This window comes from Crocuta crocuta, unplaced genomic scaffold, assembly GCF_008692635.1.
Source record: "Crocuta crocuta isolate KB4526 unplaced genomic scaffold, BGI_CrCroc_1.0 scaffold61, whole genome shotgun sequence".
Classification (NCBI taxonomy): domain Eukaryota; kingdom Metazoa; phylum Chordata; class Mammalia; order Carnivora; family Hyaenidae; genus Crocuta; species Crocuta crocuta.
The window spans coordinates 971,160-988,081 of record NW_027528369.1 but is presented as its reverse complement, the minus strand read 5'-3'; the positions used below and the strand labels follow the sequence as shown (position 1 = coordinate 988,081).

Below are 16,922 nucleotides of genomic sequence, written 5' to 3'. Positions count from 1 at the left end.
TTCGTTCCTGAAGTCTCTCTCCTCCCCTTATTCTTAGGACTCTTCTTTTTTTCCTTCTGCATTAAAGCTGCTGTTCATCTGAGCTTCAGATTTCCCTATTCTCACACTCTCTAACTCATCTCCAGAGAACATCAAGAGCTCAGAGTTAAGTCTTGGACCCAATGCTCTTAGTATCTTTGCTGGAGTTTTCTTTCCTGGGTAAGGGAGCCCGCAGCCTTGTTTTCAGCTTTGGCCCAGGAACTCTTTGGAGGAGGGTCAGGTGCTGGGAAGTCTGGATTACAGGTGGATTCCTGGTGTATTTAATTTACTTCACGTTAGAGTTCTTTAAATCGTGATATATAGTGTATAAAATACAGTCCCGTTAAATCGTGGTCTGTTAAGCATTTGTCACTCTGAAACATCAAGTCTCTGTGATTTAGGAGTTGACCTCCCTCAGCCAGTAGACACTGTATGAACTAAATAATTTGGGAGTCCAACAACTGAACACAATTCCTTTTCATCTGTCCCAGCTTGTTTATTCTTACTTATTTTGTTTTGTTCCAGATGATGAGGAACAAGGGGCATAAAGAATTCCAGGGATAAGCCCATGGGCATAGCTGAGGAAATATTAAAATAAACACATTCACTCTGAGGCAGAAAAGGGCAAGAATCTACAGCTGGCCGTTTATTGCAAGGGAGTCCCTTTCTCTTAACACCAAACTATGGTCAAAAAAGATAATCTTCATTTTCTTCTACTTAGATCATTTTTGGTTTCAACAGCATTTCAGTTCTGCAAGCTCAACTTAGTAGCTCTTTGCTGGGCATGGAGTCTGACCCTGGAGGTACAGAATTATATGCAACTGAACTTGCCCTCAAGAAGCATGTGATCTAGTAACAGATTTAGACAGGGAAGCACATGATTACCACATGATGTTAATGGCAGAAATAGGTACTTGGTGGACAAGAAGGTCAGAGGACCAGGACATTAACAGGAAACACCCCCCCCTCAAATGCATGTATGAAATACCTATATTTGTAATAGTGAGAAGAAAATCAACACCCAGTACTGTAAACAGGACTTCTGAATTGTGGGCTTGTGAAAAGTTAGTGTTTACCTAACCAAATAGTTTTAAGCTACATTTTCAAATTATCCAAAAAAATGTCTAATTAAACATAACCATATGTGTCATACATGTGTTGAGGATTTTTACTTTACCATTTGGTTTCAAGTTAATAACTTCTTATTTTAAGATGAACTATTCTGGAGAATACGGCCAAGTGTAAATAGTATTGAGCTTGAAAGCTTAATTAAAGATTCCAACGACTTTCCAGGGTTAGAGTAGGTCCAATTAAAATGAGCTGCAGTTTGATTAATTGATTCTGGATGTTTCCACTGAGCTATTATGTTTGGAACTGTCTTCCAATTAATTTCCTATCAATTTACCTGCCATGCTATATCAGATATAATGAATTCTGGAACTTCACAAACACTAGGTATCTTGCGAAACTGATGCCTAACCTTCCTATGTGAAGGAATAAAAAACCGAATCTGTTCACTTACATACCAGTCCTGGGATCTGCACCTAATAGGTGTGCTAGGTGATGAACAGAGACTGAGTCCAACCCTTTTATCATGTTCATTACCCTCAGGAAGTCAGTCTAAGTGACAGATGCTATTGTCACGAAATACGAGCTGGCTCTTTCCTATGCCAACTTTTTTTTTTTTTTTTTGGGAGCAGGAAGACCTCTAATTTTTTAATGGCAAATTATTTATGTGCTGTGCTTGAATATTATTGAGGATTAATTGGGAACAACGGCATATGTGCCCAGGGGCCTTAGGGGGAAAAAAAAGAAATCAAGATTCTCTTCAAAATTTAAAGTTACAGAAACTTGTCTGGCAGAGTACAGGGGCTCTCCCTGACCATGGCATTGTGACGGAGAAAGGCCGCTAAGGCTCTAACCACTGATCAGTTTGGAACGGGAAGGTGGTTGCACATGCATGCTGGGTCCAGGTCCAAGTGAAGGGATTGAAGGAAAAACATGGTCTTCTGTTGATTATGTACTGGATCTTTAGACCTGGTCTATTCAACCATCCTGGGGGAAGACTTAGCATCATAGAAATGGTACATTAAAGTACAGACCCAGGACACTGGACCCCAGCGGTAACTTTGCCATGGAATGTTCCTCATTGAGCAAAACCCTAGGAAAACTGGGAGGAGGAGGACCATTCTTTCTTATGTTCAAAGAACTGTTATGGTTGAAATAGGAAGCTTGTGTAAGCAACGCTGTCAAAGTACAGAAAATGCAGGAGCTGTTCCCTGAACCAAAGTCAATGGTTAAGGACATGTTCTTATGGTAGTGACAGCAGAAAAATGTGTGTCTATTTAGATTTCTTATATGCCAAAGCTACACCTCTCTGGTTTGAACTAAGGCATATTTTAAAGAAATTAACTATTGGTGGTATTAGTCATCATCTCTGCTCTTAAGGGATCCCATCTGAATTCTGATTTCGGTCAATAGTCACCAAGATCTGTTCACTAGGTAAACAAAAAAAAGAACACTGAGAACTTCTTAAGTTGATTGTGAAAAAGACATATCAAGGAAGAGAGAACACAATTGAAGTAAATGATATGATTGCATTAAAGAGAAATGGGACTTTCATTGCATTGCACTTTGGTGATGTGGGGACATATTAACTACAAAAGAAAACCAGATTGAAAGGAACATTATTCAAACATACACCTATTTGCCATTCTCTTCCCATAACTACTTTAGCCTAACAAAAGTAAGCTGAAAGTAAAAAGAAAGAATCTAGAATATATTATAATTAATAACTTCTGTTCATCAAAAGACATATTAAGTATATGAAAATACAGGGGTACCTGGGTGGCTCAGTAGGCTAAGCATCCGACTTCGGTTCAGGTCATGGTCTCACAGTTCATGGGTTCAAGCCCTGTGTCAGACTCTGTGCTTATAGCTCAGATTCTGGAGCCTGCTTTCAGATTCTATGTCTCCCTCTCTGTCCCTGTCCTGCTCATGCTCTCTCTCTCTCAAAATTAAATAAACACTAAAATGTTTTTAAACTCAAAAAAAGTGTATGAAAATACAATCCACAGAGAGAAGAAATCTGTAACAAAGTTACCTGAAATAAATCCAAAATANGAAACAAATAAAACATTAAAAAAAAATTAAAAAAAAAAAAAGAAAATGGGCAACAGATTTGAACAGCCACGTCACAAAGGAGGATATCCAAATGGTCAATAGCTATTTGGCAGTGTCTTTTAATACTTAACATATGCACATCTTATGACCCAGTAACTCCACTGTCAGGTACGGACCCAACAGAAATACAAGCATATGTTCATCAAAAGACCAGTGCAAGGATGTATTTGTGATATCCAGCTTTGCAAGTGCACAAATGCCCATCCACAGTAAATAAATCTGTGTATCGGTAATGTCAGTTTCCCAAAAGATCCCTGAGTGATACTGACGTGCAACTAAAGGTGATATCCAACCTTCAGACCTTCAATAGGCTCAGAGTTCAACATTAACCCTTGTGTCTGGCATTGAGAAATTGTTTGCTCTAGAAGCCCAATAAATATTTGTGGATTTGATACAATTCAAATGCAATGCAAATGACTTATGCACCTATGTCAGGAATTCTTACTTCTCCTTCAGGTCCTAGTCACAAGGTATTAGGATGGAGTTTGCCCCATTTAAAAAACCTGTCAGTAAAAGAATTTAGACTGCAAACAAAAATTGCAGAGCTAGTTGAATGAAAATCAATTCAAGGCTAATTTAAGAAGCTTCTAAGAAAAATGCTGAGTTTACAAACCAAAATAGAAAATGACCACTGTCACATTTCAGCTTAAAAAAAATGATCGATTCTTTTCTCTTCATCCTTTTCGTGGTTGAAGAATGTTTGCGGGCGAATGATAACAGCAATGACTCTTGACATTGAGTCTTCAGTGTAACAAGGTCAAGGGCATATGTTTAATATACCAATTAACATCATGTCACTAAACTTATTTTTTAAGGTAATAAAAAGAACGTCTGAATAGGACTTTTTAACTCAGCTACGTCATAAATCACATACATTCACAAAGGACAAAGTGAAAGAATGTGAAAAGGTTGGTAAAGACTCAGTGCCATAAATAAGAACAAGAATGAAGAAAGAACTAGAAGGCTCCAACTAAAAGGTGAACTGCCATTTTTATTATGAAAAGCCATGTGATAGTTGGGATATTTGGGGAAGAGGAGGAGATTGTCACTGCACCAGCGTTCACTGTTCCTAATCACATTGCATTCATGTTAACTGTTTCCACTTTCTCATACAGGGCTTTGTTTTCATTATTTTACTACTCCTTCACTTTGCATGGCATCCTATAGTTTAAATGAAGATAATTGTTTTAATGTTTGGAATTATAGGTATTCTTAAAAACCTTCTGTTTTATAATTCTTTGATGTCGACTAATAGTAGTTCCATCTCTGAAATGATCATTTCCATACTTCCATTTCAATGTTATACATCATTGTTGCCCAGCTGAATCACATTTGTATCATGCTTTCTACTTACTCTTCCTGATTTTGTTCAGAAGGTGAAGCATTAGTCTTGACTGAGAGTTACACTCTGAGATGCAGACATACTTTGTGACTGCTCTTTAAAGAGAGTGAGACCAGCAATGGAAAGAGTGCTGAATTCTACCCGCTAGATCATCAGGAAGGTTTAAAGCCAGTAATGGATAAAACACCTTAGATGTTTTCCACGTTATCCCGTCCTACCAGTCATTTCTAAGACAGCACCCAAATCTCTGATCTCAAAAAAAAAAAAAACACCCTAATGTCCACGAATATCATCAACATAGATCGGGCAGTGAGATGGACAACATAACTGAAATCAAAATTAACATATATCCAGATAGCCACAACATTTTACTTGTAGGTAAAAGTGTTAAAGATCTCTCTCAAACAAATATATTTCTACATTATCAAAATTTATAATGTTTCATATTTGTAGTATTATAAAAATGACTTTATTCGGTATTTGAAATACTCCACAATAGTGTTCATGTTTTCTGCCAAATTTGTTTACAAACAAGAAGGTACATTTCTGGTAAAAGCGACTAAATGCTGGGATCCTAACATAATCTATCTTAGATTGACTAACATTAGCTTAGTCTTAGAGTTTTGTCCTATGTTTAAAAGATTGGATTTCAGGGCACCTGAGGGGCTCAGTCGGTTGACCATCTGATTTTGGCTCAGGTCTTGATCTCACGGTTCATTAGTCTGAGCTCCACATCAGGCTCACTGATGTCATTGCAGAGCCCGCTTTGAATCCTTTGTCTCCCTCTCTCTCTGCCCCTCCCCCACTTGCACTCTCTCAAAAATAAATAAAACATTAAAAAATGTCTTAAAAAGATTGTGTTTCTATATAACTTAAATCATCATCATCATCATCATCACTGGTGTCTGGATTTAAACATTTTTTAGGAGAAAAAAGTTATACTGAAGTATAGACTTACTCTTTACAGTTACATTTATCTCATTAATATATACTGATATGCCCAAACAAATGATAGTCATTATGCATGCTTAAAAATACTGATTAGCCATAATTAATTTTAAGATGGATGGGTGAACTACAGATTAAACTCTTGAACTTGTAAATAAAGAGAATGAAACTAGCCTTTAAAATCTGAACCAGAAGATCAGTTCTGTTGAATTAGAGACTCCCAGTCGCCCACAGAGACATGGCTCTGCACACAGACTTAACTCCACAATATTGGAAGGTATGCTTACATGGGGAAACAGTGTCCAAGAAAAGATGCCTTCTACATCTGACATGTTCTGGCACAGAACATATCAACAAAGAAGCCCGATTTCCTGGGAAAGTGTGATTATGGGGTGGCTGGGATCTCACTGAAGAAAAGGAGGAAGGGGAGATATTTTCTCTGGGGTGTGAAGAAGGACCACCAGTCTTTTGCAGGCTTGCAAGAGTATGGTTTATAGGGTTTATAGTATATAATCTAGACTGAAGGGTCAGAGAACATCTTGAATCATCCTACAAGTTAGGATAAAGGAAGAAAACAAGAGAAGCCAACTTCACTTGAAATTAAAAACTGAGAAATGATGTGAGAATCCCAGAGACCAACAGAGAAGTGTTAGCAGGGCTAAGTAGTAACACACTAACAGTAACAACAAATCCATCACAAGTTGTGTGTATCTGCACTTAAAGTATGGCCCAACGCTACATTTCACCATGTCCACTTCAGCCCACGTAAACGTGATCTCCCACAGGGACCGCTGCCATAGCCTGCTTTTACCCCGTTCCCTCCATCCACATTCTTTGCAGTGGCAAGGAAGATGTGAAAAGGTACATTAGATCATGCCGCTCCTCTGAGCCTCAGAATAAAATCCAAATTCCTCACCACAGTCTCGAGACCCAATATATATATATTGACCATGATTTACACCAGGCTTTCCCTCAGACCAACTCTCTCCTTCTGCCACAATGGCTTCCACCTAGTTTCCTGGCACCATAAGCTCCTTCCCTTCACTTTTAGCGTGGTTCATCTGCCGTGAATTCCTTCCCTTCAGATGTTCACAGGTTCCCTCTTCTGCTTCCGCTGGCCTCTGTTCAAATGTAAGGTCCTGAGAGGGCACTCTCTTGACCACCCTGCTTAAAGCAGAAGTCCCTCAACCCAAATCGTTGCTTGACTTTTTATAGAACTTATCATTATCTGAAATTGTGTCTGTATATACATATATACACACATACAGATATGTGTGCATACATGCATGTGTGTATAATATATGTATATTAATAACATTATATGTTATAAATAATAACTATATTATCTTACTATTTACTCTTTTATTGGCTGTCTCTTGTCTCTTCCACTGAAATACACTATCAGGAATGCAGAGAGCTACTTTTTGGTCTTAATAAGTGCTACATTAAATTAGCTCTAATTTTTACTGTCTTTTTACTAGTTTTTCACCCACTTTGCACTAATTAACTGTAACCTTTTAAATTATTAAACTATTCTGATTTGTTTATTAGTAATGTTATAAATCGATAAGTTAATATTTTGTCTTGTGTCACTTTTTATTAACTTGGTTGGGGCCTGTTCCTAAGAGAGTGGTCCACTCATGTGGTAGAAGTAGATATAAAAGAAGACCCTGATGTTCCCTTTACAGCCAGTGACCTGCCTCTCCCTAAGCCTTTTTTAAAACATGGGTCCTTAAATGCTCCACAATCAAGAGACAGAGGGTATCAGAATAGATAAAAAAAAAAAAAAAAAAAAAAGACCTATCAATATGCTGGTTTAAAAAGACTCATCTTAGACCCAAAGACACCTCCAATTTGAAAGTGAGGGGGTAGAGAACCATTTATCATGCTAATGGACATCAAAAAGTAAGCTGGAGTTGCCATACTGTAGCCAATATCAGATAAACTAGATTTTAAACCAAAGACTGTAAAAAGAGATGAAGAATAGCACTATATCATAACAAAATAAAAAGGTCTATCCAACAAGATGATCTAACAATGGTAACCATTTGTGCACCCAACTTGGGAGAAGCCAAATATAGAAATCAATAAATAACAAGCTTAAGGAAATCCACTGTAATAATAGAATAGTAGTAGGAGACGTTAACACTGCACTTACAGCAATGGACAGATCATCTAAGCAGAAGATCAACTGGGAAACAATGGCTTTGAATGACACACCAGACCAGATGGACTTAACAGATATATTCAGAGCATTTCATCCTAGAGCAGCAAAATACACATTTAGAATGCACATGGAACATTTTCCAGAAGAGATCACATACTGGGTCACAAATCAGGCCAGTACAAAAAGAGTGAGACCATACTATGCATATTTTTAGACCACAATGCTATGAAACTTGAGGTCACCCACAAGAAAAAATTTGGAAAGACTACAAATACATGGAGGATAAAGAACATCCTGTTAATGAATTTGGTTAACCAGGAAATTAAAGAAGAAATTTTAAAAATACATGGAAGCAAATGAAAATGAAAACACAACAGTCCAAAACCTTTGGGATACAGCAAAGGTGGTTTTAAGAGGGAAGTATATAGCAATACAGGCCTTAATCAGGAAGCAGAAAAAGTCTCAAATAAACAACCCAACCTTACACCTAAAGGAGCTGTAAAAAGAACAACAAATAAAGCCCAAAGCCAGCAGGGGAAGGGAAATAATAAAGATTAAAGCAGAAATAAAGGATATACAAATTTTTTAAAAAATCAATAAAACTAGGAGATGGTTCTTTGAAAGAATTAATAAAATTGATAAAACCCTAGCCAGACTTATCAAAAAGAACAGAAAGGACCCAAATAAATACAATAATGAATGAAAGTGGAGAGATCACAACTAATACCACAGAAATATAAAAGAATATTATGAGCAACTATATGCCAACAAATTGGGCATTCTCGAAGAAATGGATAAATTCCTAGAAACATATGAACAACCAAATCTGAAACAGGAAGAACAGAAAATTTGAACAGAGCCATAACCAGCAAATAAATAGAATCAGTATTCAAAAATCTTCCAACTATCCCAAGTCCTGGGCTGGATGGTTTCCCTGGGGAATTCTACCAAACATTTAAAAAGAGTTAAAACCTATTCTTCTGAAACTGTTCTAAAAATATAAATGGAAGGAAAACTTCCAGACTCATTCTATGAGGTCAGCATTACCTTGATTCCAAAACCAGACAGAGATCCCACTAAAAAGGAGAACTACAGACCAACATCCCTGATGAACGTGGATGCAAAAATTCTCAACAAGATACTAGCAAACCAAATCCAATAGTATATTAAAGAGAATTATTCACCATGATCAAGCAGGAGTTATTCCTGGCCTGCAGAGGTGGTTCCATATTCAAATCAATCAATATGATGTACCACATTAATAAAAGAAAGGATAAGATGGGCGCCTGGGTGGCTCAGTCGCTTAAGCGTCCGACTTTGGCTCAAGTCATGATCTCATGGTTCATGGGTTCGAGCACCGTGTTGGGCTCTGTGCTGAAAGCGCAGAGCCTGGAGCCTGCATCTGATTCTGTGTGTGTGTCTCTCTCTGACCCTCCCCTGCTCACGCTGTCTCTCTCTCTCTCTCAGAAATAAATAAAACATTAAAAATTTTAAGAAAAAAGAAAGGATAAGAACCATATGATCTTCTCAACAGATGCAGAAAAGGCATTCAACAAAATATAGCACCTTTTCTTGATAAAAACCCCCCAAAGGATTAGGGATAGAAGGAAACCTCAACATCATAAAGGCCATATATGAAAGACCCACAGATGAGATCATACTTAATGGGGAGAAACTGAGAGCATTCCCCCTAAGGTCATGAACACAACAAGGATGTCCACGCTCACCACTTTTATACAACATAGTGCTTTAAGTCCTAGCCTCAGCAATCAGATAACAAAAAGAAATAAAAGGCATCCATATTGGCAAGGAAGAAGTCAAACTTTCACTTTTCACAGATTTCACTCTACATGGAAAACCTGAAAGACTCCACCAAAAATCTGCTAGAGCTGACACATGAATTCAGCAAAGCTGCAGGGTATAAAATCAATGTACAGAAATTGGTTGCATTTCTATACACCAATAGTGAAGTGGCAGAAAGAGAAACCAAGGAATCTATCCCATTTACAAATGCACCAAAGAACATACCTGTGAAGAAACCCAAGCAAAGAGGCAAAAGATCTGTACTCTGAAAACCACAGAACATTTATGAAAGAAACTGAAGAAGAAACAAAGAAATGGAGAAACATTCCATGCCCTTGATTGAAAGAGCAAATAGTGTTAAAATGTCTACACCACACAAAGCAATCTATACATTTGATGCAATCCCTATCAAAATAACACCACCATTTTTCACAGACCTAGAACAAAAATCCTAAAATTTGTATGGAACCAGAAAAGGCTGCAAATAGCCAAAGTCATATGCAGAAAGAAAAGCAAAGTGGGAGGCATCACAATTCCGGACTTCAAGCTGTATTACAAAGCTGTAATCATCAAAACAGTAAGATACTGTCACAAAAACAGACACATAGATCAATGAAATAGAATGGAGAACCCAGAATTGAACCCATAACTATATGCTCAACTAGTCTTTGACAAAGCAGGAAAGTATATCCAATAGAAAAAAGACAATCTCTTCAACAAATAGTGTTGGGAAAACTGGAAGGCAGCATACATAAGAATGAAACTGGACCACTTTCTTATACCATACACAAAAATAAATTCAAAATGGATGAAAGACCTAAATGCAGGATAGGAAACCATCAAAATCCTAGAGGAGAACACAGGCAGTAACCTTAACCTCTTTGACTTTGGCAGGAGCAACTTCTTACTAGTCACATCAATGGAAGCAAAGAAAACAAAACAAACTAGTGGGACCTCATCAAGATAAAAAAGACTTCTGCACAGTGAAGGAAACAATCAACAAAAATAAAAGACAATCTAGGCAATGGGAGAAGGTATTTGCAAATGACATATTGGGTAAAGGGCTAGTATCCAAATAAAGAACTTATCAAACTCAACACCCAAAAAATAAATAATCCAGTGAAAAAATGGGAAGAAGACATGAACAAATATTTCTCCAAAGAAGACATCCAGATAGTTAACAGATAAATGAAAAAATGCTCAACATTACTCATCATCAGGGAAATACAAATCAAAACCACAATGAAATACTACCTCACACCTGTCAGAACGGCTGAAATTAACAACTCAGGAAACAACCGATGTTGGTGAGGATGTGGAAAAATGGCAATGCTCTTACACTGTTGGTGGGATTGATTTAGCCACTCTGGAAAACAGTGTGGAGGTTTCTCAAAAAGTTAAAAATAGAACTACCCTCCAACCCAGCAATTGCACTACTAGGTATTTATCAAAAGGATAGAAAAATACTGATTCAAAGGGGCACATGCACACCAATGTTTATAGCAGCACTATCAGCAATAGCCAAATTATGGAAAGAGCCCAAATGTCCACTGACTAGTGAATGGATAAAGAAGACGTGGTGTGTATATACAATGGACTCATACTTAGCCACCAAAAAGGATGAAATCTTGCCATTTGCAAAAACGTGGATGAGCTAGAGTGTATTATGCTAAGTGAAATAAATCAGTCAGAGAAAAGGCAAATACCATATGATTTCACTCATATGTGGAATTAAGAAACAAAACAGATGACATAGGCGAAGGGAAGGAAAATTAAGATAAAACAATGAGGGAGTTAAGAGACCTAATCATAGAGAACAAACGGGCTGATGGAGGGAGGTGGGTGGGAGACGGGCTAACTTGGTGATGAGCATTAAGAAGGGCACTTGTTGTAATGAACGCTGGGTGTTGTATGTAAGTGATGAATGACTGAACTCTACTCCTGAAACCAATATTACACTATATGTTAGCTAAGTTGAATTTAAATAAAATCTTGGAAGAAAGTAAAATAAAATAAAATAAAACATGAGTCTTCTCAATATCATCACATTAACCATGTCAATTTTCTTAGTTGCCTGTGAGTGAAATGAAGGGAATTGTATAAACAGATTTTTATTAACAGTAGATGTAGCATTTTTTTTCTTTCTGCCTTTTCTTTTTAATTTTCAATGACTCGACTTAAACATAGTAAGGATTTTAGTTTATAAAACTTTCACATAAGGCAGTCCTTGGATGTGAACACATATGGGGATGTCAAAAGCCTAAGCAATTGCCTCCGTAAAGATGAAATCTCTTAGGTATATTTATTAAAATTATAACACATGATTGATGGCAAAAGACTCAAGCCTGTTCCAACACCGTCTTCTGATATAATAATAGTACTTCCAACTGTTACAACTACCTGAAATCAAATTAAGGTCTGGATTCCTATCAGACACAATATATAGTGACTTCATTTCTATGAAGTTAAAATTCGCACAAAGGATAAAAGGTCACGTTCAGTCGAACTGCAGCAGGTCTCCCTGAAAAATTCGAGGCCTGTTTCAGCCTTCTCAATTTCCAAGAATAGTAAGGCTATTTTCTAGATACTGACAGATTTAAAATTGCCCCACCTTTGGTTGCAAGGATCTCTCGGTTTTTGTAATTCAAGAAATATCTGTGTCAATTTCCCGAGTTTCTAGCATGTTACTAAAAGTTATGAATTTCAAGTATTCCTCATCATTTCCATACTTTTAAGTAAGTCAGTTTAGTGGCCACAAGATCATGATTTGATTGTCTATCACGGTGCCCTATTCACAGAATCTCTTCTTTAAATATTTATTGAGTGAAAGAATAAGTGATAGAAATAGGGAGAATACAAATTCATTAGAAATCTCTAATATGTCTTCATCAAATAAGTCACAAATAGGCTTTCTTTTGCAGTGAGAGTAATAAAATAAGATTTTTAAGCAATAAAAGATGAAATGGGTGTGTTGAATTTTATTCTACAACAAAACTGTTAAAAATGCTTGAACAAAAAGTTTCTGATCATTTATAATATATCCTGCTTTATAGCATTGGTGTGCCCTTGTTTGCATTAAAATATATGAAAAGTAATCAAGTAAGAAATAATTCCTTGCACTTCATGGTCGATGGGTTCTGTAAAGTAATTAGCAAGATTAAAAATAAACACTTCCAGAAGGATTCCGCTATCAAGTCTATAGATACCAAGCGAATGCATTTAGGCAGTAAAGGAACATTTGGATATAAGTATGAGGTAGGTGATCAGAAGGTATCTGAAAAATAAGCAAAATGAGAGACACCAGCAGAAGAACTGATGGCTTATACACTTTGTTCCTGCCTTTCTTTTTTTCTTCTACTGGCCTGGTTTTTGACGAGGGTCCCTGGTTGGCATCAGCTGGAATTACAGGGAGAGTTCCTTAAATCCTCTGGGAACAGAGATAAACACCTCCAACACAACACTAAAAGCACTAATGTAAAAACAAACAAAACAAACAGATTACATAACCTGCAGTATTAAGAATCCAGATTAAGCATTAATCAAATACAAATTTAAATCTCACTTAGTAGGTAGATTTCTGAAGGCGAGGCATTTCAGTCCCCGGTACCTCAGTCACCTCATCTGTAAAATGGGGTTAACTCATTTCACAGGTTTGGGTACCAAGAAGACCTAAAACACCTGGCACAGCCTGGAACCTCGGCCCTCAGTAAACAGTGGTTTGCTGCTGCCGTTACCACTATTTTTGTAGTTGGTAGTATTTCATTTTGGCTCACCTCTGCCCTTACATCATACGGTTAAATGACAAGGCACCTAACGACAGAGCTTACCCACGAAGAGCTGACTGTTGAGCTGTAAAAGGACATGCCCATCGGCGGGGGCAGGCTGCGTCTTCGGCAAGAGCTGATCCACTTGAATAGTTGCCTCTTTCATGTTCCTTTCAACCTTGACGTGGTGCCACTGGTTGTCATTGAAATGAGTGGGTGACTGAACTGAGATTTCAAAAGGTCCATTTCCCACATCGAATGAAAAGGTCACTACTGCCGGCGCTGGAAATATTAGATATGAAGATTGTTCGAGTTAGTCCATGTGGTGGAAAGCGGAGTCCTCAATACAGTTAGGAAGAGCACCATCGCACAGCCATCAGGAAATATAAAGATAGTGGCTCAAATCTTATGGAAGGAACTGCTGACGTCAGTAAAAGACATACATGGAAGAAGACAGTAAAACACATTTGGAAAACAACTCAGATCTTAAAAAATTCACCCTCAGAGTTAATTTTTCATACTGATAAAAGAGCAAAGCTATTGGGCCAGAATAAGAAAACTTAATAGGCTCTGGCCTTTTATGTCAAAATAAGTTTTACAATGATTCAAAGTTTATATAATTTTAAGCGTATGTAAAATACATTTGAAATTAAGAGACTAATGGCGGTCTAAGAGTCGAGCAAAACTCTATGGCTGGCGCATCTAATTAATTTCTGTAACTGACGGAGAATTTAGTTTCTAAAAAATTTTTAATTATTTGAATTTTAAAACCCTTATTAAATTGGTTCTAGAGAATACCAATTATATTCCCAAATTATCGTGTTAAGTATTAAATTATTTTCTTGCAAAAAGGCTAACTTAATATCAGATTTCTTTTTCTAAAGGACACAATGAAAAGATTCAGCTGATAAAGTAGAAACACAGTACTTTAGCAATTAGTTAAAGGATTTACTACTAAATAGAATTCAATAGGCCTCTAAGGAAAAGGAAACTCACAGCGTAGCTCTATCCTTATAAAATCGGTAATCCCCAGGTTCTCTAAAAATACCCCAGATGAAGCTGTTGTCTTAAAAAAGAAAGACACATCTGCACTAAGTTCTCCATGGAAAGTAGGAAAATGAAGGTATGAAGCCTCAGTATTGAAGGAAGCTGAATTCCAAAATGATCCTGTTTAAAAAAAAAAAAAGGAAAAAATCAAAAAGAAAAATTCATGAAATGAATGGCATAATTACATTTTCAATTTTTAGCATTTCTGCTACTAAAAATATGGCTAATGTACACATACCTGTTTTTCTGTTTTCTATGAACTATATAGTGTACAGGAAGGACATGGCCCTAAGGTTAGAGATTTTTACAAGGATTGTGATCCTGGATTCTTACCAACCCAGGAGAGGAAGGATCACTGCAGAAATGGCCTGAATGTTGTATTTTATGTAAGAAAAATAGCGTCACCCAAACACCACCCTCTGCCAAAGTGATGTGATAAGAATCTTCCAAGTATTGACTACTAGACTTAATTTTTTTTTGAAATGGAAACACCTCATTCCTTTGAATAACAAAACTCTAAAGAAGCTCAAAGTGGTTTTTTTGGTTGTTGTTCTGACACTTTTAAACACACACTTCACAGAGTTACACCTTCAACTAACTGTTTTCATTAATGAGCCTTGTGATTTTCTTAAACTGAGATTGGCATTCAAAATATTCTCAACTAATTAGAAGATCAAGACAGACTTACTCTGCTGATCTTCTCACAAAAATGCTCTTTTCATTCAAAGTTATCTTTTACTTTGCTTGTAATAGTGAAGTGATCAACAGTCGGAAAGGGCTCTCGAAAAGTTTAAAAATGTTTAATATTCAGAGAAAGTGTGTAAAGGTTGGGGTATAAATTAAGGGATCTGAAAAAAAATATGTGGACGATAAACTGAATTATAATTTCTGTCCACATGCAACTTTACATCTTCATTTTCCCATTCATTTTTTTTGGTTATACCTACAACTTCCTTTTGAGAAACTATTGTGGGACTTATACAGCAGACAGTATGGAAAATAAAATATAAATGCAGTGACATGAAGTGGCAAGAGTGAAATCCAAGTGGCTATGCTATGTGTGGCTGATGAGAAGCACTATCCGAGAAATAAACTATGTATTGCTGCTGCCACCAGCAAGTTCTCGACACATCGAATATAAATATCTATCTTGAGTTTTAAGCAACTGCCTCCATACACACTCACAACATTGGTTAAAATTCTATCTAAATTACCTTCCTGGAAGACGTATTGATCCACTGAAGTTAGAAAACAGTAATTTCAAAACAATGGTTCATTATGTTAGCAGGGAATAGATACCTAGAGTTAAAAATCACAGACTTGCCTCAGCTTCTCCCTGTTCCTTAGATTTTAATTTATTTTCTATAAATTCTGGACCAAACAAGCGGTGGCTGTATCCATTTTACGTTTTCTGTTTTTCTTATGGACTTGATTCAAAAGTCAATTCTCAGCTCATCTGTGAACAATTTTAGAGCTGCATTTATTCAGCTGAGAATACACTTTGAGGGCTTTTTTTTTTTTTTTTTCCGTACAGCCAAATGAAACTGTATATTATCTGAGTTGGCCAAGCCTAGTTCTTATTTCCATTGTACAGCTATTTCCACACTTAGGCATTTTGATCTCTAGGAAAAAATGCAAGGAAATGCAAAATATCAAATCGGGGATAACAACACATTTGTGTTCTTAAAAGCTCCAACCTGACCTATTTTTAAAAGGAATTAAATGCCTTTTCTGTTGAAATGTAATATATATGAAAATTAACGCTGTAACTTTAAATTATGGAATATTACGGAATCTTCATTTGGTCAGATTAAAAAGAACACTCAGAATTCCTTACAGGTCTAAATTTGATAATATTATTATAAGCCATAATATTTCAGTTGTTTCATTTCTCTATCACAACTAACCCAATAAAGCATCCTGCAGAAGGTTTCAGGGATGTGGTTGAAACAAAAAAGCAATTTCTGAATTGCTGCTATCTTTACAACGAATGCTTTTATAGTAATGAAAACAATTTATTACCTTAGGTAGCTTAAACATTCTCACATACATCACCATGCCTACTTAGCCTAGTTAGCAAACCTTACTGTACAGATTTACACTAGGTAAAAAAATAGACACCATCTTACTGGATTAAGAAATTGCCGCTAATTCAAAACAATGATAAACAAAGCAAAGGCCAATATTTCCATGATCAAATCATGTTTATGGCATATGATATCTCCGCTCTTTACAAACAGTGCTAAGAAGCACCCACGAGAACGCGGGCAGCCTCGGAAAAGGGAGGGGAAAGAGCAGGAGGCAGAGCAGAGCCAGCAGGCGGGCCCCAGCAGGAAGCGGAAGGTCTTTTGAAGAGAGAGCTCTAGGCTAAAGTGGTTTAAAAATCCTAAAGCTGCACCCAGTGGCAGATTGGAATGCGATCCCTTGCAGGCAGGAGAAGAGAACCACTTTCATCATCCCAACAAAAACAAATCATGAGGTGTTATTCTATGTAATTAACTAATAATTAAAAATAATTTCAGTAATTAATAATTCACATCTTTTCAATTAAAGTCAATATAGGGTACTCAAAATTTGGAAATAGTCCTTCAGGAATTCTAACCTTTATCTTTCCCAAATTAAAAAAAAAAAAAATGCAATGGATACTGGG

At 36.7% G+C, this 16,922-nt stretch overlaps 1 protein-coding gene across 3 annotated transcripts in view; it reads right to left on the bottom strand.

The window, feature by feature from the left end:
- Positions 1-16,922, bottom strand: part of CNTNAP4 (contactin associated protein family member 4) — a 250,798-nt gene that overhangs the window by 23,255 nt on the left and 210,621 nt on the right. For 2 of the 3 annotated variants that reach the window (XM_077754042.1, XM_077754044.1), the window contains 2 exons: positions 14,222-14,392; positions 13,289-13,507 (listed from right to left, as the gene is read on the bottom strand). In XM_077754042.1, coding sequence (XP_077610168.1) covers positions 13,289-13,507; positions 14,222-14,392 — 390 coding nt within the window. The remainder of the gene's footprint in view (positions 1-13,288; positions 13,508-14,221; positions 14,393-16,922) is intronic. The other variant, XM_077754043.1, reaches the window with a different exon arrangement.